The following is a 23918-nucleotide window of genomic DNA, read 5'->3' on the forward strand; positions in this document are numbered from 1 at the left end:
TGCATTTTATTAACGTAACAACACTTATCCTTACTTATAGATACAGTAACAATAATAAATGCATTATTTAAACATTTCATGAACCAAAAATGTTATTTTCGATCAGTATTTTGACTATTCACAATAATTATCTCCACACAATTATGACTAACTTTATACTGTGTAACCATTGACAGCTATTATATAGACTGCATGTTTCTTACATCAAAACGGCGCACAAAATTTGTTCACAGCGCGGATTTGTGAACCTTTCACTAGAGTCTGTTCACGTCGATGTGTGTAAGTATGATTTTGCTGTCAGTTACAAATTATTTTATACCAGCTTGTACCCGCGTAGGATTTGCTTACGTGTACAGTTATACGGAATTCCGGGACTATGGGTTTATGCACACTATATTCTTTCAGCGCAGACGCGCGTTTACGGCATCGAAGATTTACAAAGAGCTGGTATAAAAGTGCAACCTCGCACATCTCTGGTGGAAACGCCAGCCAAAGTGATGTGATTCGCATTATTCACAATACGATTTTGATTTATGTAGCTTAGTGTTACTTTGACGTATTTGTATTGGTTTCTATATTTAAATGGCTATCTGGAAGATATCGTTTTTAAGCGGTGAGACCGCTTATTGTCTACCCTGCATTTTGGTTTTGTATTTAAACTTATTGTACTTATTTGTGGTGCTCAATAAAGTATATTTGTATTAAATTATATTGTACCAGATAACGTCTTAAATCGAGTTTAGCTCGAATGTTTCGGGCTAATTCGTAGCCCTTCTTCCTACGAGCAACGTGACTCGGCGGCTGCCGCAACATGCGCACCACCTTAGCCCGAAACATGTCGAGCTGAACTCGATTTAAGAGGCGAGTTATCCAGTACAATATCATTTAATATGAGTGAGTCTCACGGTAGTTTCATGTATATCGTCACTACTTTAAAAAACTTGTATCTCAAAGTAGATAATTTTTCCGAGTGGACCGTATGAACATTACGTCAAGGTTCAATTTTGTCGACATATTGATTTTAGATACGAGATTTTTTCAAAGTAGTGACGATATTTGTATTGTATTGGCCTCTGTCCAGCAGTGGATTGCCATAGGCTCATGATGATTGTATTGTGCAGACGAACCATTTGATTCCTAACCCATCGTAGAAAGCTCTCATAGTGTCAAAATAATTCCCTTATCAAGCAACGCGATGTTACTATGAATTTTTCTACGAAAAGGTTCCACAGTGGGTCACGATTCAGTTGGTTTGAAAAAACGTCATGACGGTTCATCACAGCTTTAAGTCCTCCATCACGTCTTCGGCTTCGGCGCGCAAATTTTCCACTTTCTCTATCAGCATCATCTGAAAATTAAAAAATAATAAGTTTTTCCAAAAAAACAAACATTTTTACTTAATTCAATCCTTTTGGCTGACTGGACGTTTTGCCAAGGAGCCTGAGAATATTATTTTTTTAATGTCTGTCTGTCCAATCAGTAATTAAATTAAAATACTGCTTACATTTTGTTTAGAAACACGGCGCTACCAATACTGAATATTCTAGATATCTACAAATTGGTACAGAAACCTCGGTGCGCCAGTCTAATTCACACTTGGCCAATTTTACATTATATTTTCATTCAAATTATTTTCCACTTTTGTATCACAATATATTTAAGAGAAAAACTGTGTCCCATGTGGAGGTTTTTTTTTTATTCGACTGGATGGCAAACGAGCAAGTGAGTCCCCTGATGGTAAGAGAACACCACCGCCCATAAACATCTGCAACACCAGGGGTATTAAAAGAATTTCCTTGCTCACCCGCGACCTTAAGGAAATTCTTTTAGTTCATTGATATGGACCTCCGCAAAGTAACGCCTGATTCAATAAATTACCAGGGGTATTGCAGATGCGTTGCCAACCTAGAAGCCTAAGATGGGATACCTCAAGTGCCAGTAATTTCACCGGCTGTCTTACTCTCCACGCCGAAACACAACAGTGCAAGCACTGCTGCTTCACGGCAGGATTAGCGAGCAAGATGGTGGTAGCAATCCGGGCGGACCTTGCACAAGGTCCTACCACCTGCAAAATACTGCATACTCCTTATTCAGTTATTATTATGAAGCTGATAACGCGCGTGCGACACCCTAGTGTTGCGAGCGTCCATCGGGCGCTAGACTTACCCTGGCGGCGCTGATGAGATGCTTGGCGGCTGCGCGGGGCAGATGCGGCACGGCGGCCGACAACGTTTCGGCGGACGCCTTGGCGAGGTCCTCGACGCGCTTGTAGCCGCCCCGCATCAGCTGCAACGCTCGCGCCTGCGCGGCACGATCATCACGGATCGTAAATACTAGCAAAACCGGGGAGCACTCAAAAACTCAAAACCGACATGACTTTACCGGCCGAGCAATACCGACCTGATATTTGGTAGCCCTTGGCTTTAGCATGGCTTTCGTCGATTATAAGAAAGCATTTGACAGTGTGGAGACCTGGGCAGTGCACCAATCACTACAGAAAGCAAGAGTAGATCACAGATATAATGGATTGATTACCAACATCTACATTAGTGCAAAAATGAAGGTAGCACTGCCACATCTCACAAAGCCTATTAACATCAGAAGAGGCGTAAGGCAGGGAGATACACTTTCACCCAAACTATTTACACTGGTTGTAGAAGACATCTTCAAGAAATTAAACTGGGAAGACAGAGGCCTCTTGATAACGGGCGAACGCATGACAAACCTGAGATTCGCGGATGACATCGTGTTATTTGTTAATACGCATCAGGAATTGCAGGTGATGATTCACGAGCTATACACCGAGTCGTTGGCAGTAGGTCTTGAAATGAATTTGAATAAAACGAAAATAATGACCACGGAGAAGAATAACCCCGCAGTGGTGTATGTAGGCGGCACTATGCTCGAGAACGTAGATAAATATGTGTACTTAGGCCAAGAAATCAAGATGGGTAAAGACAACCAGTGTAACGAGATTGATAGGCGTGTAAGGTTGGGTTGGGCAGCCTTCTCAAAGTTGAGCTTCGCATTCCAGATGAAGATTAAACAAGAGCAAAAGGCACGGATCTTCAACCAATGTGTCCTGCCGGTTTTAACTTACGGAGCAGAAACTTGGGTAACGACGAAAGCTGTGGTCGAAAAGCTCCGAGTTGCCCAAAGAGCAATGGAGAGGAAACTGGTCGGAGTCACAAGGAGGGACAGGAAAACTAACAAATGGCTTAGAAAGCAAAGTAAAGTCGCCGACATTGGTAGAAGGATAGCGAAGCTCAAGTGGCAATGGGCGGGTCATATTGCCCGAAAAACCGATTCGTGGTGTAAGGTTGTTCTGGATTGGAGACCATGGGAACAGAAAAGACCAGTGGGCAGACCGCAAATGAGATGGAAAGATGACATCAAAAGGGTGGCGGGTAGCAACTGGACTCTAACTGCCCAAAATAGATCGGAGTGGAAGAGGTTGAAGGAGGCCTACACCAAAATTTGGTAGAAGAAGGCTGAGAAGAAGAAGAAGAGATTTGGTAGCCCAAATAGCTTCGAAATAAAAATGAATAAATACCGCTCTAACATTCCCGACCTAATAAAACCGGCATGATAATCGGAACCCAATAATTACCGACAATGTTTTCCCATCCCGTTTGAGTTAGGTTCAATTGTGACCACAATGCGCGAGCCGAGCGAGCGAGAGAGATTATTATTATTATTATTGATTAGTGTTAACTGGCGGTTAGGTGTGATGCCGTCTCTATTTGTTTTGTTCGAATTGACGGAGACGGCATCACATTTAACCGTCGGTTAACGCTAATCAATGGATGGTGAAACAGCTCCTAAATGTATTAATATTCCGTGCAAAGAGATTACGAGTATAACCACTACGTTTTATTCCGTGTACACGACAACTTGTAGTCATTAAAAATATAACGTGTTTAAATTACTTAATCCCTTTGACAAACAACATAAAACTGATTAATTTTGTGCTAGCGTATCTAAATTCGCGGGGCCTGGAAAAGGGTTAATGTCGCTACACCGTCTGTCTGTCCGTCTGTCTGGCTGTACGTACCTTTTTAACAGCCGGCAGCTCCATCAGCTGGGTCAGTTCGGGCGCGGCGCAGTGCACCAGCCGCGGGGCCAGCTCGCCGAACAACGCTCTGTAATAATACGAGTACAACAGGATAATTTCCAGGCTAAAAAGAAATCTATATTAATAATTTCGTCAAGGGGTACGGTAGACTCGAACGAAATGCACATTAAATTGAAGAGCGTAAAAAATTAGTCAATCCGAGTCGACAACTAGTAGGCGGAAAATTCGGATTATCGAGTATTATCAATATAAACTTGAATAAATTACTAAGTATATAATGGCGTTGCGAAGTAAACATGTCAAAGTCATCACATCAAAGTGGCGTTAGTGTCACGTCATCACGTGTCACAGGTGTCAGTCACAGGTTTACATTTCGTTCTTCATTGTGACCTCTTAAGGGCCCCACACACGGTACGATTCGTCGATTTTCATCAGATCGATCGTACAGACGAATCGTACCGTATATGGGGCCCTTTAGGTCTAATTTCTTTGATTATGAGACGGAGACATCATAGTTATTTGGGCAAATAAGATTTAGGAGAAATATCTACTAGTGAAATACCGATGCGTAGGTTAGCTGTGAAAGTACGTTTGTGATAATATTAAGGCTGGGAATATACGTCAGATTTTTCGATAATTACGACAGTCTTTACACTGGCAATTTTTTTTTTCAAACATATAATTATGAGTCTACATTTTACCCGAGCGAAGCCGGGTTTTCATCTAGTATTTTTATATTTAGGGGCTGTCTAAAGCAGAGGTTTCCAACCGGTGTATATTTCCAGGTGTGCCGCGATCGCCGCTAAGGGGCTGTTTCACCATCCATTGATTAGCGTTAACCGACGGTTAAAAATATGTTGCCGTCTCCGTCTATTCGAACAAAACAAATAGAGACGGCATCACACCTAACCGCCAGTTAACACTAATCAATGGATGGTGAAACAGCCCCTAAGTGTATGCGATTCGCACAAAAGTTGTCGACGAGACCCTATTAATAAGCCTCCGCTGTCCGCTATGTTATACGTATCATGGGTATACTCTACGGAACCCTTTAGGTACCCTACGCGCCAGTCCGAGTCGCACATGGCTATTTTTACTGATGTGCCGTGAAAGTTTAATGAACGAAAAGTGTGCCGTCAAAACCAAAAGGTTGAAAACGCCTGGTTTAAAGCGATAATGAGGGCTATCGCGTATGAATTCGCCACTAGAGGCGCTAGTGTAGCGTGAGGTCTCCGAAATGTCAAATCTCATAGTTTTTGGGTGAGCTACGCGGGTTTATTTATAATTAGAATAATTTTGTGAATATTTTGCAATATCTCAAATTAATTATGGCAAATATGCGTTCCGGGGCAATGAATGTCTGTGTTTTGAGACAGTTTGTCTTTCGGAAACCTTTTTCCTCCCTTTTTTCCGAACAAAACGGGGACTATGCAACACTGTGGCATGCTCGATATTTTTATGGTACGGTTTTAAGGTGTATTAAATATGATTATAATCTAAACTTTGTTTTCACGCCCGTAATAACAGACTTTGAAAGCCATACTTAAAAACCTCACGCAACAGTGCGCCATCTAGTGAGACAAAAAACGATAGCCCTCATTCCAATGTACCTACTTGAACATCCACAAGTGTTCGAGCTCGTCGCAGAACCGTTGCGCGCACGCCGCCATCGCCGCCGCTGACGTCATCACGGTCTGCACGGTGCCTCGCGACACGCAGTACCTGAAAACATCTCACTAATACAAACTAGCCGTTGCCCGCGTGAACTATGCAATTTTCCGGGATAGTAACTATATCGAAAATACAAACTGAGACATGGATGCACAGGAAACCAGAAAAAGAGACCAGCACTGGGACTCGAACCCAGGTCCTCAGCAATCCGTGCTGCGTGCTATAACCCCTACACCACTGCTGCAACTGCTGGACAGGAATCTAGACACGAATTTTTCCTATGCATACATATCTCAGGTTGCTTATTTCTACTTTGCTACTTAAGCAGCAGCACTAGCGACATCTATGTTGCGTCGACAGATGTCACATTCTAGAAACTATCCTATGTCCTTCCCGGGACTGTAACTATCTGTATACCGAATCTCATCTAAATCGGTTCAGCGGGCAAGCGGGGCGCCAGGTCAACTCAATTTTACCACTTAATTTGAATAGGTACCTATTTTTATCGATCTAAAGGAAAACTAAACTTTAGAGCCATATCTCGTAGGAGTGAGTAAGAATCTATGTCCAACAAACACAAACAGCCATTTTGTCGCCTGTCGCATTTAAAGAGACAGATAAATGTAATGTCGTCTCCGTCTATTCGGACAAAACAAACAGAGACGGCATCACAGATAATCTATATAAATCTATAAATCTGATTTTAAAAAAAATAACTCGTTGAGTTCTTGCCGGATTATTCTCAACAGAGGCTTTTCCGAACCGGTGGTAGTTTTTTTTTTGACATTCATAAGTGCTTGTTACAGCCTAAATTGAATAAAGATATTTTGACTTTGACTTTGATATCTGTCACATAAAATTAGCCCAATGAATGGTGAAACAGAGGGTAAGTACTGACTTGTCGGCGACATCAGGGAAGGGCATCTGTTTCCACAGGTCATGCAGCATCAGCGCCACGTAGAAACGCGACAGTGCGGTCTCCGACACGTTCTGGATAGTCAAAATCAAGGTCATCAAACCAAATGGGTCAGTAGGGAGAAGCCAGAAACTATAAGAGATAGGTTCTTAAGAATCATCGTCGATTTTAGATTTAGAAAAGTTCTGAGGATGAACTCCGGTTGAATTCGTAACTCGCGGGTTAGCGTCAGTGTAGTGTGGGCAGGTGATCGTTGAGTTTGTGTGATTTGTGTGTTCTTGCAGTGTAGAGGTGGCGGAACTGCATGAACACTTTTTTTCAAATTCAAATTAAAATGTCTTTATTCACATAAATTTTATGTCAAAATATGGTGCAATAGGTGATAAATTAACGTTTCCAGTACAAAAACATATTTTGCTACATAATAGCATGCAAAGTAATCTTAAAACTAAACTAATTAGATTAATTAAACACAGGCATCATAGTAAGCAGAACACGTAAAGTAGCATAGTTATGTGTTTGTGTTGAAGAGGGAATTTGAAAATATATTTTTTTTCTTTGAGCCACCTATAAAATTTACTTCTAAAAAATACATTTAAAGGACAAACTTTGAAGTCGTTTGGGATTGCATTAAAATTTTTGATGTACATGTGGTAACTATTTTTCTTTTTCTTTTTTGTTCCATAGACCTAGACGTCGTAAGGTCGCGGGTGAGCAAAATAATTAATTTATTGAATCAGGCGTTACTTTGCGGAGGTCCATACCAATGAACTGAAAAAAATTCTTCGCGCATATCTTGCATAAACTTATCTATAATAAGGTCGCGGGTCAGCAAATAAATTCTTTTAGTTCAGCAAAATAATTGTTCATAGTTCAAAACCTACGAAAATATGTGTAAATATGTGCCTTTACTTTTACTCTTAAGTTTGCGGTTATAACAAAAATACACGCTGTGTAGATGGATATAAATACATCTTATATTATAACGCAGTCAAAAAACTTAGGTGAAAGACGACAGATAGTGGATATTATAATTAAAATTTAACAGTTTGTTCGTCATCCGAAGCAACTGGAGCTCTACGGGAGAGGCATATGTCCAACGGCAGACGTCCTACGTCTATGCTACGGCTACGGGGGACATGATGATAAATTTGTTCTTACCGTAATAGGTTTCCCAGTCATCATGCGGATCGCGTTCACCTCTGTGATGCCAAGGGTTTTGGCCGTCTGCACGCCCTCCTCGTCCAAACTGCAGTACTAAAAAAATTACATTCACCTGTTTAGTAAGCAACGTCAGATAAATAAAATATTGGCGTATTGGCATACAACCAATGATTAGTCACTGACACTGTCAGCAGTATTAACATACCATTGGAGTAGTAGAGTCAAAACGTATCAGCACACCTGTGAGTAGTATTCCCAGTAGTATTAATATACCAGTGAGTAGTAGTGCCAGTTAGTATACCAGAGAGTAGTAGTGCCAGAAGTATGAACATACCAGTGCGTAGTTGTGCCAGTTGCATTAGTATACCAGTGAGTAGTAGTGCCAGTAGTATTATACCAGCGAGTAGTAGTGCCAGTCGCATTAGTATAAAAATGAGTAGTAGTGCCAGTAACATCAGTATACCAGTGAGTAGTAGTGTCAGTAGTACTAGCATACCAGCGAGTAGTAGTGTCAGTAGTATTAGCATGCCAGCGAGTAGTAGTGGCAGTAGCATTAGTATACCAGCTAGTAGTAGCGGCAGTAGTAGTAGCATACCAGCGAGTAGTAGTGGCAGTAGTAGTAGCATACCAGCGAGTAGTAGTGTCAGTAGTATTAGCATGCCAGCGAGTAGTAGCGGCAGTAGCATTAGTATACCAGCGAGTAGTAGCGGCAGTAGTAGTAGTATACCAGCGAGTAGTAGTGTCAGTAGTACTAGCATACCAGCGAGTAGTAGGGTCAGTAGTATTAGCATGCCAGCGAGTAGTAGCGGCAGTAGCATTAGTATACCAGCGAGTAGTAGCGGCAGTAGTAGTAGCATACCAGCGAGTAGTAGTGTCAGTAGTACTAGCATACCAGCGAGTAGTAGTGTCAGTAGTATCAGCATGCCAGCGAGTAGTAGTGGCAGTAGCATTAGTATACCAGCGAGTAGTAGCGGCAGTAGTAGTAGTATACCAGCTAGTAGTAGTGTCAGTAGTACTAGCATACCAGCGAGTAGTAGTGTCAGTAGTATTAGCATGCCAGCGAGTAGTAGTGGCAGTAGCATTAGTATACCAGCGAGTAGTAGCGGCAGTAGTAGTAGCATACCAGCTAGTAGTAGCGGCAGTAGTAGTAGCATACCAGCGAGTAGTAGTGCCTGTAGTCAGGGCGGGTGACGGCGGGCGGGGCCACCAGGTACAACAAGTGCAGGCTCCCCAGCAGCACCAGGCTGCGCCCGGCTGACTCCAGGTCATGCAGTAACTGCGTCGCCGCGGACAGCTCCAAACAGCCTGAGGGTGGACGGGGAATAGCAGAACGGTAAGGGGCGAGACAGTGCTGACGTTTTTCGGACAACTAACATTAATAAATGCTCGAAGCGAATTCGAAATCTAAGGAAACCGCATAAAGAAGGGTCCAATAAAACACACAAAAAAAAAACAATCTTAATTTGATTGCTTAGTAACGAAATCTCTTGTCCGGGTGAGCGGTTAGTTCCAATGGAGTGCCGAAAAAAGTTTCTCGATGAGGGCTACGGTATAGATGTCGCTAGCGTCACTGCTTAAGTGGCTAACATAAGAAACAAACAAGCTGAGATATGAGGTGCATAGGGGAAATTCGTGTCTGTACTGTTGACCATAAGTGGTGTAGCGGTATAGCACGCGGTAGGTACCTGGGTGATGGTCTTATTTTTCTGGTTTTTCTGTGCATCTATATTTCAGTTTGTATTTTCAATTTAGGTTTTACGGGCTAACCGTAAAAGTAAAAATTTGGAATTGAAATAAAAAATACAAAAAGATTCCAAAAAACCAATTTTAATCCAATAAAAACATAAAAAAGTGATCGATCAATGAGGGTTTTCACAGAGGCGAAATATCGCTAGATGGCGTTAGTATCGGGAGGTCCGTTTGACGTTTGCTTGCGATTGGCTCATTTAGTTATTTAACCAATGACGTGACGTGGTGGCCTAGTGGTTTGATCTATCGCCTCTCAAGCAGAGGTTCGTGGGTAAAAATGGCTAATAAAGTGTCAATAACAAAGGTTCCTTACAGAATTATATTAGTAAAGAATACCAAAAAAAAACGCGTTTGACGTTTTACATTGGCCGTGAGCTTATCTTATGTGCCCAAAAAATTTACGAAATTGACGAAAGTTAAGATAAACCCGGTGTATCATATACAACTCACCTTTGATGGCAGCCCGGCCGAGCTTGCTAACAACAAGCTTGCTGTTGCTATACACGACGCACTGTCCCGCGTCAGTGTGCGACGCGTCCGGCCGGTGCGTCTGTCCGTCCACCTCCAAAGCGCCGCTCTGCATCAGAGAGCGGATGGACGCGTCGCAAACCTCCTTTATGTCTATCTCGGAACTGGAACAATGTAATTTTCTCAAAAATGTCCGTAAAAGTTGACATTATTCTTTACATATCAGAAGGTGAAGTGCATAGTTTATGGTCAGCGAAAAATTAAAAAGTTAAAAAGATTGCAGGCGCGCTAGCTCGACAATAATGAATTAGCGCGCCTGCAATCAGTCACATTTTTTTTAAAGTTAAAAAGGCCAAAAAAAAGGCCATGGAAATGTTGGCACAAGTCGTATACAGCCAAGTCTAATGGCCGGAATCAAATATTTTGTTGGAACTCCTGACTTTTTCTATTGGGTCTGAAATAGCTGTGGTGTTTTCGGTGGAAAAATACACCTGCAGTTTAATTTTAATTAAAAAAGGCGGGAAAGCATAAGAAAAATATTGGAATAAAATTAAATTTCATAATATATTTTGAGAAAAAGTTTATTCTATTTCAGAATTATTCACCATTTTTTGAGAAAAGCTTTATATTAGTCTCGGCTGAATAGCAAGTTGCTGGCTTCGTATTAGTTACGGACTCGCAGCTCGTCCGTTTAATACTCATACTCAGCCAGCAATTGCCTACTTCCAGGCCACGACAATAATCTACTATAGTTTTACTAAGGTGTGTGTGTTTTGAAGTCAGTTAAAATGATCTAACATTTCGTACATTTTGCTTAGAAGCAAAGCAAGGCACTGTTCACTCTGCAGAGCTACTACGAAACTCGAAGTTCGTATCGTACCGTCCCACTCGCTCTCGTATTAAATAGTATAAGTGTCAGAGGGACCGCACGACACAAACTTCGAGTTTCGAGTTTCGTAGTAGCCCTACTGGATTTATAGATCAAGCGTACTGTATTTTAACCTTCCCCTTAAGTTTGTCGTTCAAATTAGATTACAGATCTATTGAATAATGTTTTCCATCGTGGTTTGTCGTATAAGTTCGTATTTATCTTGCTTCCTCAATTAGCTTCAGTAAACTTCACTAAACACTGGCAAAATTGTCCTCCAATGGACAGAGCCATATTTTTCTAAAAAACCAACCAACTTCAGTAAGCTAGTTGAGAAAGCAAGACAAATACGAACTTTTCCGACAAAGTACGACGGCAAAACATTATTCACTATACTACCTGTTTACTCCGTTGCGTTATATAACTTTGTTTGCGAACTACCTTCCGCTGGCGTTCGTGTCGTCACAGCCTAGTGTGTATGTCTTTATTAACCGACTTCAAAAAAGGAGGAGGTTCTATGTTCCAATGTTGGTATTTTTTTTATGTATGTTCACCGATTACTCAGTCAATTGTGGACCGATTTTCAAAATTTATTTTTTTAATCGAAATGGTATTCTTCTATGTGTCTCTCTCGTATAGTCAAACAGAGGGATTCATGTACCAAGGTGGAACGTTTTAGTAATTAATTTCACTATAATTTCTTAGACATGGGATGCCAATATGACATTAGTAGCACAAAGGCTCCACCCTGCTACACGAGTCAGTTTATGCAACAGTGTTAGGGATTGCAACCCCGCAAAATGGGATCACATCACGTACTTTTATTAATCTGCTGGATCCCGCACCTTCAAAGCGCGGATCCGCGGATCCCGCAAATTAAAAATTTGGCGCTAAAATCACCACAGCCCTTTCGAACCCAGCCGTTACGATCGTGCGGATTAATTACATTTGAATTTGAATTTGACATGTTTTGTACAATAAGGTCCACTGTCGTGTAACTCTTGCATTTGGATTTTGAATTTGACATGTTTTGTACATTGTCGTAACTCTTTTCATACTCTGCTGGGTTCGAAAGGCATATGTATAAGTTGATATCATAGTACCTAATAGCATCTAAGAGAAAGTTGTGATTTGATTATTACTATTATGTCATTACATTATATGAATAAGACTGAATTAGAAATATTAAACTGTTGTTAGGAGTAAGGGTAAAATTAAACAAAACTATTAAACTATGCCAAACATTTAAAGATCAATCTAGGAAAACAGATTACAGATTACTACTTAATAAACAGAAAAGAAATAATGTCTGTTTTTTAATGTAAGAACTGTTTAATAAAAATTGATATTTACACAAAAATCTGAAGGTTCAATTTGATTTTATAACATAATCAAAGTATAAGTGTTTACATTATAATTTTTTTTAATTGCTTTATGGTGTGCATAAAGAATATTTGTATTGTATTGTTGTAATTGTATAATTTCAAAGATGCGGGATCCCGCGTGATCCCGCGCGGGATTGAGTAATCCCGCATATCAATCTCGAGGGATTGAATGAGCTGCGGGATTGCAATCCCTAACTGTGGTAGCCTGCCTGAATTTTCCAACTGACCTGGTAGCCATAAAAGTGCACCCCAGCAGGTCCCTAAGCGCGTGCCTGGTGTCGGCGAGGCGGAGCGCGACCCCGCTCAGTACCAGGCCGGCGCAGTGCCGGTGCCCCGCCAGCGGCAGCGCGCTGCTGACCGGCGGCAGCCCGCCGCACAGCACGCCGCGCAGCTGGCCCCACTCGCGCACGCTGCAGATTATTATGCTCTCGCCTGCCCCAAAATTGTACATATAAGACTAGTGTCATCATCATCATCAGCCGGAAGCCGGGAGACGTCCACTGCTACTATTGATGAACAAAGGCCTTAGAACGCCACAATGAGCGAAGTGGCACCATTTTATCCGAGACGTTTATTACCCGAGCCGCAGATGAGTAAAATGGGTCTTATGAATTACTGATATGCTTATATGCTTATATCGGTGCCGCTAGTACCGGCGGCGCAGTGTTACAGTACCGGCGGCGCAGTGTTACAGTACCGGTGGCGCAGTGTTACAGTACCGGTGACGCAGTGTTACAGTACCGGCGGCGCAGTGTTACAGTACCGGTGGCGCAGTGTTACAGTACCGGTGACGCAGTGTTACAGTACCGGCGGCGCAGTGTTACAGTACCGGCGGGGCAGTGTTACAGTAACGGTGACGCAGTGTTACAGTACCGGTAACGCAGTGTTACAGTACCGGCGGCGCAGTGTTACAGTACCGGTGACGCAGTGTTACAGTACCGGCGGCGCAGTGTTACAGTACCGGTGACGCAGTGTTACAGTACCGGCGGCGCAGTGTTACAGTACCGGCGGCGCAGTGTTACAGTACCGGTGACGCAGTGTTACAGTACCGGCGGCGCAGTGTTAAAGTACCGGTGGCGCAGTGTTACAGTACCGGTGACGCAGTGTTACAGTACCAGTGGCGAAGTGTTACAGTACCGGCGGCGCAGTGTTACAGTACCGGTGACGCAGTGTTACAGTACCGGCGGCGCAGTGTTACAGTACCGGTGACGCAGTGTTACAGTACCGGTGACGCAGTGTTACAGTACCGGCGGCGCAGTGTTACAGTACCGGTGACGCAGTGTTACAGTACCGGTGGCGCAGTGTCCGGCGCGTCCCGCGCGGCCGCACATCTGCCTGTAGGCGGGCAGCGCGATGAACGAGCGCCCCACGAACGGCGCGCGCACGATGACCCGCGACGCCGGCAGGTTCACGCCCGCGGCTAGGGTCGACGTACAGCACAGCACTGATATCACTCCGGACCTATGGAGAGCAATGACCGATGGCTCTAATTTTGTAACATTGCATAGCTTCCCCTTAGAAGCCCCCTTATGTGAATGCTACAAAATATCAAATAACACACAAACATCACGCCTGTATTCCCAAATGGGGTAGGCAGAGCACACGAAACGTTACCGCTTCGGAGCCACTTTTAGCAACTCAAGGTTTAAAGTTTGACAAGAAAAAGGGACAATAGTGACAGGTTGCTAGCCTGTCGCCTACGGTATACCTTAACCTATATCCTCAGTCGCCTCTTACGACAACCACGGAAGAAATGGAGAGGTGTAATTCTAACCAGACACCACACGGGGAAAACAAACACAAATAACAAATATAAAAATATTGTTGTTATTTCTTGATGGGTCCAGGCATTACTTTACAGATATCCACAACTATCTTGGTTCAAAGTTTTAGTCCAGAACAACAAGCAGCAGGGCTTTTATTTGCGAAAATTCAGCACAACAGGAAAAATAACCTATAAATTAAAACAAGAACCTTACACAATTCAGTTTTTTTTTAATAAACATTGTGCCGAAAAAAAGCAAACGACCGTCAAACGGCGTTGAGTGGTCTGTGTACCTGAAGGCCTGTTCCAGCAGACTCCGCTCGTCGTTAGCCAGTCCGCTGTGGTGGTAGCCAACACCGTGCCGCACGCATCGCGCCAGGCTGCCGGCGGCGCCTTCGTTCCGGAGTGCAGTCTCTAACGCTTCCCGCTCCACCGAACGGTGGAGAGCCATCTCTCTACAATGTTAACAATACTTTGGTGTCCACTGTACAGTCGAACTATTTATTCCTGACCCACCGTAGTACGTTCTCACAGTAAGTGTCCATAATTATTCCTTTGTCAAGCAATGCGAAGTCACTATGACTTTTTCTACGAAAGGGTTTCACAGTGGGTCACGATTCAGTTAGTTCGAGTGTACATACATCCGTCAGATAATATATATCGTAGAGGGTGAGGTACTTGAATATTTGGGAGCAGCGTTACATTTAGATTCATTACACTAGATAAGCTTAATAGTGTCAGAATATCCCACAGTATTTATGACAAATTATATGTTCTGATATTATTAACCTTATCTAGTGTAACAAGATTATTTATGTGTAATGCGCTGCTCAGAAATAATTGAGAGAGAGAGAGAAACATTTATATATTTGAGTACCTCGCCCGCTACGATAAATATATCTGATGACTACTATAGCATCTAACACATAAGTTCCCAACGTGTGGACGATGACGCTCTTTCGTGGGCTTTGAAAGTTATCAAGGAGGGTAGGAGGGAGCAATGGCATTAGAAGACTTAGAAAAATTCGGAGGCATTGCAAAGTAAGTAAAATAAAATGGGAAGGTTTAAAAATCTCAAAGGGAGCGATGGGCAAAATATGGACAAATAATAAAAAAACCTATGATCTCACTTTCTCTGCAGCTTGCACAGCAAAGCGGCAACGTTCTCTGCATTCCGCTTGGTGGGGCAGAACACCAGGCAGGAACCCTCGGGGACTATCTCCGACACTAGCCCGCCCAAGCAGTCGGGGTCCAGGGCTGTTGCCGCTGATGTGTACTGGGATTATGCAGAATTGGCATCAAAATTCAGGCCATTAGAAGGAACTAACACAAATAGCTTAACTTTACACTCTTACGTCGCAGTTCCCTGCACTGACTCCCAAAGTTTCTCGTGGAGTAAATTTATAATATCACTCGTTTAATACATGAGGAAGCAGGGAGTTTAAAATATGTTTTTATCATAAAATCAGCCACTTCCTAGCTGTTCACTACCACTCACTCACTCTTGAACGGTATTGACTCCAGCTTCCCACAATCCACCACCAATCGGACTGGATGGCGGAAGCTTCTTTTTCTATCACAAAGGGGAAGAGAACTACAAGTTTCTATGATATACTTATATAACAGAAAGTGCTAATCTAAAACCTAATTCATTCCTATAGCTACTCACATCAAAACTGTATGATTTACGTGGGCACATTTTTATTGACATGGTAGAAGATTCTGTCACAGTTTTCACGTTATCTAGTAGAAGTACAGGAAGCCTAAAAATATTTCGAAAATGTCATCAAATTCTACACTCCACTCATTAATAAATGTACCATGAATATGAGGCGATCGAAACGCTCAAAAAATGTCCCAACTGTATTTCTGAGTAGATCTCTTCCTTCATCATATCTTTTTACAATGTTGACATTAGCTTCACAGCCTCAACCGTCACGCGGATAGAACAGCGGCAATTCTCTCCACTCCAATTAAACCATTTCTACAGCTACTCACGTCAAAATTAAGCTCTCTTGCCGGCTCTATCTCCCCGTCGCTTGTCACCCTGTACAATGTAGACCCGAGCTTCACGTACTCCGAGAGTTCCACGGGTCGGAAGTCTCTCTGGAAGATGTCAGCGCGCAGGAACTGAGCCACGGCCGGCAGGTTGCCTATCGTCGCGCTCATGCCCACGATCTGGATGCCTTCTGTTGGTAAAATAAAAATTAAAACTGTATATTTATAAATAATTTATTGAATCAGGCGTTACTTTGCGGAGGTCCATATCAATGAACTAAAAGAATTTCGAACATGAAACTACCGTGAGACACGCACACCCGAGTGAGTGTGCGTGTTGCGGCAGCCGCCGAGTCGCGCGCTCCTGAGAAGAAGGGCTACGAAATAGCCCGAAACATGTCGAGCTAAACTCGGTTTAAGACGTGAGTTATCCGTTACAATATCATTTAATAAAAGAATTTCTTTGCTCACCCGCGACCTTATGAGCTAAGTTTATGCAAAATATGCGTGTTCATGCAGTTCCTCCACCTCCACACTGTAAGAACACACACAAATCACACAAACCCATCTATCACCACCACCACACTACACTACCAGATGTTAGACTAGCATGGTGTACAAGTATGTGTATATAACACGGCAAATTCAGGAGTTGTCAAAAACCATATTATCAGGGTTCTGTACCTTAGTCGGCAAAAACGGAACCGATAATAGGATAATTTGCTGGCGGTCCAGCCGTTCGTCTGTCAAGACTTTTTTCTCAAGAACGCGTGCAGGTACCAAGATGAAATTAATATCAAATATTCAGGACAGCTACCCCTTCCCTTGGGAGCTGTGGCAAAATCAGATTTCTAAGTCAACGCAATCAAAAAATACAGTATAAGGTGTTTCCAGGGGGCGTTCAAGTAATACGTAACGCAATTTTTGTAGACTTTTGACCCCCCCTCCCCCCTATGTAACGCGCCGAAATACTTTTCTCCCCCTTTTTTTCTAAACGTTACGAAACACCCAAATGAAAATTTCTTTTAAAATTTTTTAGCTTTTGTTTAGCTGTTTCCCGAATTATGTTGCCATTTTTTGGCACAGTCACATTGGCAACTCAGCATAAGAGCATTTATAGGCCAAGAACAACAACTAATGATGCGAATTTCCCATCTTTGAGGACATTATAGTACGTGCTTGTTACGAAAAACTGTGACGTAACACATTGTTTGAACCCAACCCCTGTAACGCATCGTAACGTTTTACAAAACCTTCCCCTCGCCCGAAATTGCGTTACGTAATACTTGAATGCTCCCCAGTCCCCACACAAATTGCCATAACCGAAAAACCTATAGGGTATTTCAAGGTAGTTCCTACAGCACAACCAATAAGACAGGTCTGTAATCTATTTTTTTTTATTTTTGTATGTAAACAATCTTCAATGGCACCACACGGCGTACATTTTGCTTAGAAACAGTGCTCTGGTAGACTGGACACTGAAAATCATACATTTATAGGCCGGTTTTTTTTCGTATTTATTAAATTACTTGAATACTTACGGTTAGCAAATAATACAGTGGAAAGCAAAGTTTCCAACGTCGCTCCGCGTTCTGACTCGCCAATTAGATGCAATTCGTCCACCTAAAGACAATTTTTAAACCCATGGAAAATTTAAATTCTATAAATGCTGTAAGCAATTGGACCAATGATGTTGACATTCACTTAGCAACCCTAAAGTATGTATTATTATGCATGTATGAAATAAAACAACCTAAGGTATTTCTAATAAACGTCCCGCAAGGGCACAAGCCTCCTCTCCGAATGAGAGGGTTTGGGCTGTAATCATCACACATGCTAAATACGGATTTTGTGAAGGTTACCACGCGATGGTTTCCTTTAAAGTAAAACTCGCAGTAAATTTTGAATGTACTTTTGCACATGAATTTCGAAAAACTTACATATGTAATTATGATTGGTTATTTGGAGTCTTTTTGTATTTTTTATTTCAACTCTAAATTTGTTACTTTTACGGGTATCCCGTGAAACCATATCGAAAATACAAACTGAGACATGGATGCACAGAAAAACCAGAAAAAGAGACCAGCGCTGGGAATCGAACCCAGCCTGAGATATGTATGCATAGGAAAAATTCGTGTCTAAATTCCTGTCCAGCGGTGGTGTAGGGGTTATAGCACGCAGCACGCATTGCTGAGGACCTGGGTTCGATTCCCAGCGCTGGTCTGTTTTTCTGGTTTTTCTGTGCATCCATGTCTCAGTTTGTATTTTCGATATGGTTTCACGGGATACCCGTAAAAGTAACAAATTTGGAGTTGAAATAAAAAATACAAAAAGACTCCAAATAACCAATCATAATTTGATTGCTTAGTAGCGACATCTCTTGTCTGGGTGAGCGGTTGGTTCCGAAAGAGTGTGACGTCTCTCGATGAGAGCGAAAAAACATAGATGTCGCTAGTGCTGCTGCATAAGTAGCGTAGTAGAAATAAGCAACCTGAGATATGTATGCATAGGAAAAATTCGTGTCTAAATTCCTGTCCAGCGGTGGTGTAGGGGTTATAGCACGCAGCACGGATTGCTGAGGACCTGGGTTCGATTCCCAGCGCTGGTCTCTTTTTCTGGTTTTTCTGTGCATCCATGTCTCAGTTTGTATTTTCGATATGGTTTCACGGGATACCCGTAAAAGTAACAAATTTGGAGTTGAAATAAAAAAATACAAAAAGACTCCAAATAACCAATCATAATTTGATTGCTTAGTAGCGACATCTCTTGTCTGGGTGAGCGGTTGGTTCCGAAAGAGTGTGACGTCTCTCGATGAGAGCGAAAAAACATAGATGTCGCTAGTGCTGCTGCATAAGTAGCGTAGTAGAAATAAGCAACCTGAGATATGTATGCATAGGAAAAATTCGTGTCTAAATTCCAGTCCAGCGGTGGTGTAGGGGTTATAGCACGCAGCACGGATTGCTGAGGACCTGGGTTCGATTCCCAGCGCTGGTCTCTTTTTCTGGTTTTTCTGTGCATCCATGTCTCAGTTTGTATTTTCGATATGGTTACATGTGTAAGCCTGGATTTGAACCCACAAACCTCTGCGTAAGAGGCCATAGGTCAAACCACAAGGCCACGACGGCTATATCAAGAACTGTCAATTCAAATTTATCAATGAACTAGCCGTTCTCCGCGACTCCGTCTGGGTAGGATTTGTTTATCGCTGTCCTGTGGGAACTATGCAATTTTCCAGGATAAAACTATCCCTTGTTTGGGACTTCAAAATATCTGCATACAGAATTTAATCTAAATTGGTTCACTGCCACTGGTTTAGGCATGATGAACTAACAAACAAACAAACAGACTTACAAAGTTTCGCATTTATACTATTAGTGGGATATTTCATCAGCTTACCACCATCAGTCCGATCTCACTCAGCCTCCCCAGCTCAATGAGACTCCGTACCAGAGCCAGCCCCTTCTCGATGGTGGCCACGTAAATGCTATGCTTGCTGCGGCGCTTCTTTGGTGGTATGTGGCCCTTGCCTGCGGCATACTCTTCTACCAGGAAGTCTAGGTTCACAGCAAAGGGAGAGAGGGACCATATCTGTGAAAATAACAAAGCAAAAGTACATATTTTATATATCCCTTTGGAACCCAGCCGAGTATGGAAAGAGTTACGACAATGGACTTTTAGTACAATCCATGTACTATCAATGTCAAATTCAAATTCAAATGTAATTAACCTGCACAATCGTATCGGCTGGGTTACGAAAGGGCTATATGAATATATCATGCAAGATAGTTTAGTTTATTAGATAGACACTGGTCTATTGTGTAATGTAATTATATAACCAATTGGAAAAACAAACAATAAAGTATCAGAGGAGCTGACTTTTCAACAAATAAAACACTGAATTTTATACAAAATTACCTTCTCCTGCACAATAGCAACAAAAGGTAGTATGAAGAGAGCATTTCTCCTATTATTCAAAACTTCTCGGAGCATCAACACTTCAGCTACAAGCGTCTTACCCCCACTTGTGGGCAGCGCATAGATCAGGTTGCGTTTCTCTTGCACCGCAGGCAGGTTCAGGCATTCTTCTTGCCAGTCTTAAAAAGGAAAACATTAAAAATTACCAAATAATCATATTGGATTTGTCAGACAAGTATGTAAATTAATATTTTTATTACTACTTAAATAAAGGTGAAACTGTATAAGTAATGCTACTATGTTCCTGCCAATAGGGCTTGCACTATCCGGTAACTTTTTATTATCCGGATATTTCGGATATTTGAAATCTCAGTATCCGGATATCCGGTTATTTTGAATAATTTGAATAATTTTCCAAATATTTAAAAAAAAACGCTAAAAACAATTTTAAATTCGTTTCATCAGACGAATCGTGTTAATTAACTTAATTACTGATTGTCTTATACGCACAAAAATCATTATTTTGTCACTTTAATGAGTGAAATAACTTAAAAACACTTTATAACTTCTCTGTCTCCTGCTTGTTGTTATTTTGCCTTACGGACCAAGAGCCCACGACAGCCAGACCTTCGTTATATTTTAAAGGCTGAAAGTTATTTTTATGCAAGGTGTTAATTTTTAATATAACTGAAAACCGGAAAGCACTTTCCTCAGAAATACTCAGAATCGAGAGTAGATTCGATTCCTCATGTCAGCCGAAAGACGTCCACTGCTGGACTTAGGCCTCGCCCAAGGCTCTCCACTCAGACCAGTCTTGTGCTTTCCGCATCCAACGCAATTCAGCGATCTTAACCAGGTCGTCGCTCCATCTTATTGGAGTGGAGGCCTACCGACGGCTCGGCTCCGCGGACGACTTTCGAGAACCTTCTAACCCCATTGGCCATCAGTCCTGCGAGCACGCTCACTGCCACTTCAGTTTCGCAAATCTTCGGGCTATTTCGGTAACCTTAGTTCTACTGCGGATATCATCATTTCTGACTCTATCCCGTAGAGAAACCCCGAGCATAGACCTCTCCATAGCCCTTTGAGTGACTTTGAGCTTCCTAATGAGGCCCATCGTTGGCGCCCACGTCTCAGATCCGTATGTCATCACTGGCATCACACACTGGTCAAAGACTTTTGACTTCAAACACTGCGGTAATTTGGCCGAAAAGACACTGCAAAGCTTCCCGAATGCTGCCCAGCCGAGTCGGATTCGACGAGTCTCTTTCTCGAAGTTAGACCTACCTAACTGGATCGTTTGTCCCAGGTATACATAGTCGTCAACAACTTCGAGCGCAGAGCCTCCGACTATTACGGGAGCTGGCACAACATTAGACATGACTTTCGTTTTATCCATGTTTATTTTTAAGCTAACTCGGTCGGAAACAACTCTGCTGAGGTCAGCGAGCATAGCACTGAGGTCCTCCATAGTCTCAGCCATGACTACAATATCGTCGGCGAATCGAAGGTGAGTGAAGTACTCCCCATTATTGTTAATGCCTCGTCCTTTCCAGTCCAGAACCTTAAAATCATCTTCCAATCCAGCGGTGAACAGTTTCGGTGAGATCACATCTCCTTGTCTGACTCCCCGCTGCAAAGGAATAGGCTTCGTGCTCTGGTCCTGTAGTCGGACTATAACGAAGGATTATAACGATACTATAACGAAGGTCTGGCTCTTGCGGGCTCTTGCTCTATTATAAGAATAAACAACACAATACAATACAAAGCGTATTGTATTGAACACCAAAAAACATTCATTATAAAATGAAATCAGAACATAAAAGGTAGGGTAGGAGACGAGAAAACAGGGGTCTAATCGCTAAAAAGCGATCTCTTCTTCTACCTTCTTATTCGACCTGACGATGTTATTAACATAGAAACAAGAAAAAAGGTGTGTGTAATGTAAGGTAAAAAATATATAGAAGATTGAAAAAATACATAAAATATAATAATATAAATAAAATAAACACATACATTACTTACATACACATTTACCAAAAAATCATCATCGCCACTACCAAACAAGATGTTAAGAATGAACCTAACTAATAAGTATTGCATGTAAACCTTCCTAATACAAAGATTAATGTATCTGTGTGATGCATACACTACACTAACCTCTCACAATGCGCGAGCGCGCGCCTTATATCAGATATTCGAATTATCCAAATTATCCGGATAATGAAGATCTTCCTATCCGGATTTGAAAATGGGCGGATATCCGGATAATATGGATATCCGGTTATCCGGATTGCAAGCCCTACCTGCCAAACACAGTTTGTGTTAATCACTACTTTTAAAAAACCTTGAATGTCAAAATATATATTTTTTCTGTGAAATTTATGCACATTATTTCAAGGATCAATTTTGATATGAGATTTTTTCAAAGTATTGATGATATGTCAACTAATTATGGGTGAACAGGAACATACCATAGAATTTTTCTATATTTCTGTAAGTTTTAAAAAAACTTTTCGTTTTAATAGGTAATCCATAGAAACTGTCTACATTGTCTGCCATCAACTTTGCTTTTGCTTTCGCATCTTCTTTGACAACACAACTTTCTTTTATATCAAGCAAGAAAGAGTCCTTTGTCTCAAAAAAGTTTTCTTTTGTATCAAATAACAAACTTTGGCTCGGTATGAGTCCACAGTTGGAGTCATTGACAGCGGCAAAGCTTTGTTCTATAGTCTTTCTAAAGTTCTTCTCACAATGAGACATCACAATATTGTTATCTTCGTCAGACACAAATTGTTCTTGTATTGAATTATCCACTGGGAAATTTTGTTCTGCAGTCTTCTTGAAATTATCCTCGCAGTTCGACGTCAAAATAACATTCTCATCACACACTGATTGTTCAAGTCTTGAATAAAACATATCATCTGATATATCTTCAATCTCTGCTAAATCATTTGATGTAGAGTCTCCATTGGTCTTATTTTCCAATACAGATTCCCAGTTCTCTATATCTCTGATCACTGAACTGTTTAAAATACCGGAAGAGTGAGGTATATCACTACAAGCAGAACTGTTGTTGCCAGAGTCGCATAGGTACTCTATTTGATTGCAAGGTAATGGGGGAGAGTCACAGCGCTGTGAAGATTCTTTGATCAACTGCAGATTAATCGGGTTACAATTGGAAAGAATATTCCGGCCACTTTTGTTTGCAATTTTCGGAGACGGACGTGAAATCCGGCTTACGCCAAGACGATGCCGCTTCGGCGTCGACGTGTTGTCTCTTGCTGATTTATTTAATGAAAACATTTTAAAACTACTTGATTTTACTTATTCATTTTGATTTTAATACGAATAATTGATTATTTCTGATTGAAACACGATAATTAGACCTTGTAAACAACCTCATCGCATACGCATCGCGCGGTACGACAATATTTTTAAAATGTGAGTGACGTGACTTCAAATGACGGTTGCGTTTTGTTTATACACAAAGCACACTGGACCTCACTGGACACAAAATCAGATATTTTTTTATTGTGCATTTCACTTTTTACATGACAATTTTTAAGAATAATGTGCTACCAAAGAGGAAGGAGTGTGCTACAGAATTTCGAAAAAAATTGTTAACTAAATTTGAAACCTGAGATAAAACCTAGGTGCCCATAACTCAACGCCATCTAGTTATTCAAGATGAGCATTAAGTAATATTTTTCTAAGGATTTCGTATTTTGTACGGAATATTCCAAGTTTAGGTATATAATAACTACTAATAATTCTCAAGAAAACTTAACCGTTATAGTTTTCCTTGTAAGTTTGATAATAATTATAATATACTTACTACCATTTTAGAGGGGGACGCTCGATTTTAATGAAAATTTGCACTTTAGTGTTGAATATTTTGCAAACAGATCACTAAATCGAAAAATCGTTTTAGCAACGCCCTA

The 23918-nt window shown here is 41.6% G+C and overlaps 1 protein-coding gene across 1 annotated transcript; it reads right to left on the reverse strand.

Annotated features, from left to right (window-relative positions):
• Positions 1-3: 3 nt before the first annotated feature.
• mus301 (mutagen-sensitive 301) lies at positions 4-23501 on the reverse strand. The gene is made up of 17 exons (XM_074111470.1): positions 22449-23501; positions 19975-20153; positions 19456-19647; positions 17601-17682; positions 16060-16250; positions 15192-15337; positions 14355-14516; positions 13588-13757; positions 12524-12728; positions 10026-10207; positions 8983-9131; positions 7824-7919; positions 6645-6736; positions 5690-5797; positions 4055-4142; positions 2167-2301; positions 4-1348 (listed from the first exon to the last, which is right to left on the reverse strand). The coding sequence occupies exons 1-17, from the start codon at positions 23278-23280 to the stop codon at positions 1277-1279; spliced, it is 3081 nt and encodes a 1026-aa protein (XP_073967571.1). The 5' UTR covers positions 23281-23501; the 3' UTR covers positions 4-1276.
• Between the last annotated feature and the right edge of the window lie 417 nt (positions 23502-23918).

The sequence above is a fragment of the Choristoneura fumiferana genome, chromosome 2 (genome assembly GCF_025370935.1).
Source record: "Choristoneura fumiferana chromosome 2, NRCan_CFum_1, whole genome shotgun sequence".
Lineage (NCBI taxonomy): Eukaryota > Metazoa > Arthropoda > Insecta > Lepidoptera > Tortricidae > Choristoneura > Choristoneura fumiferana.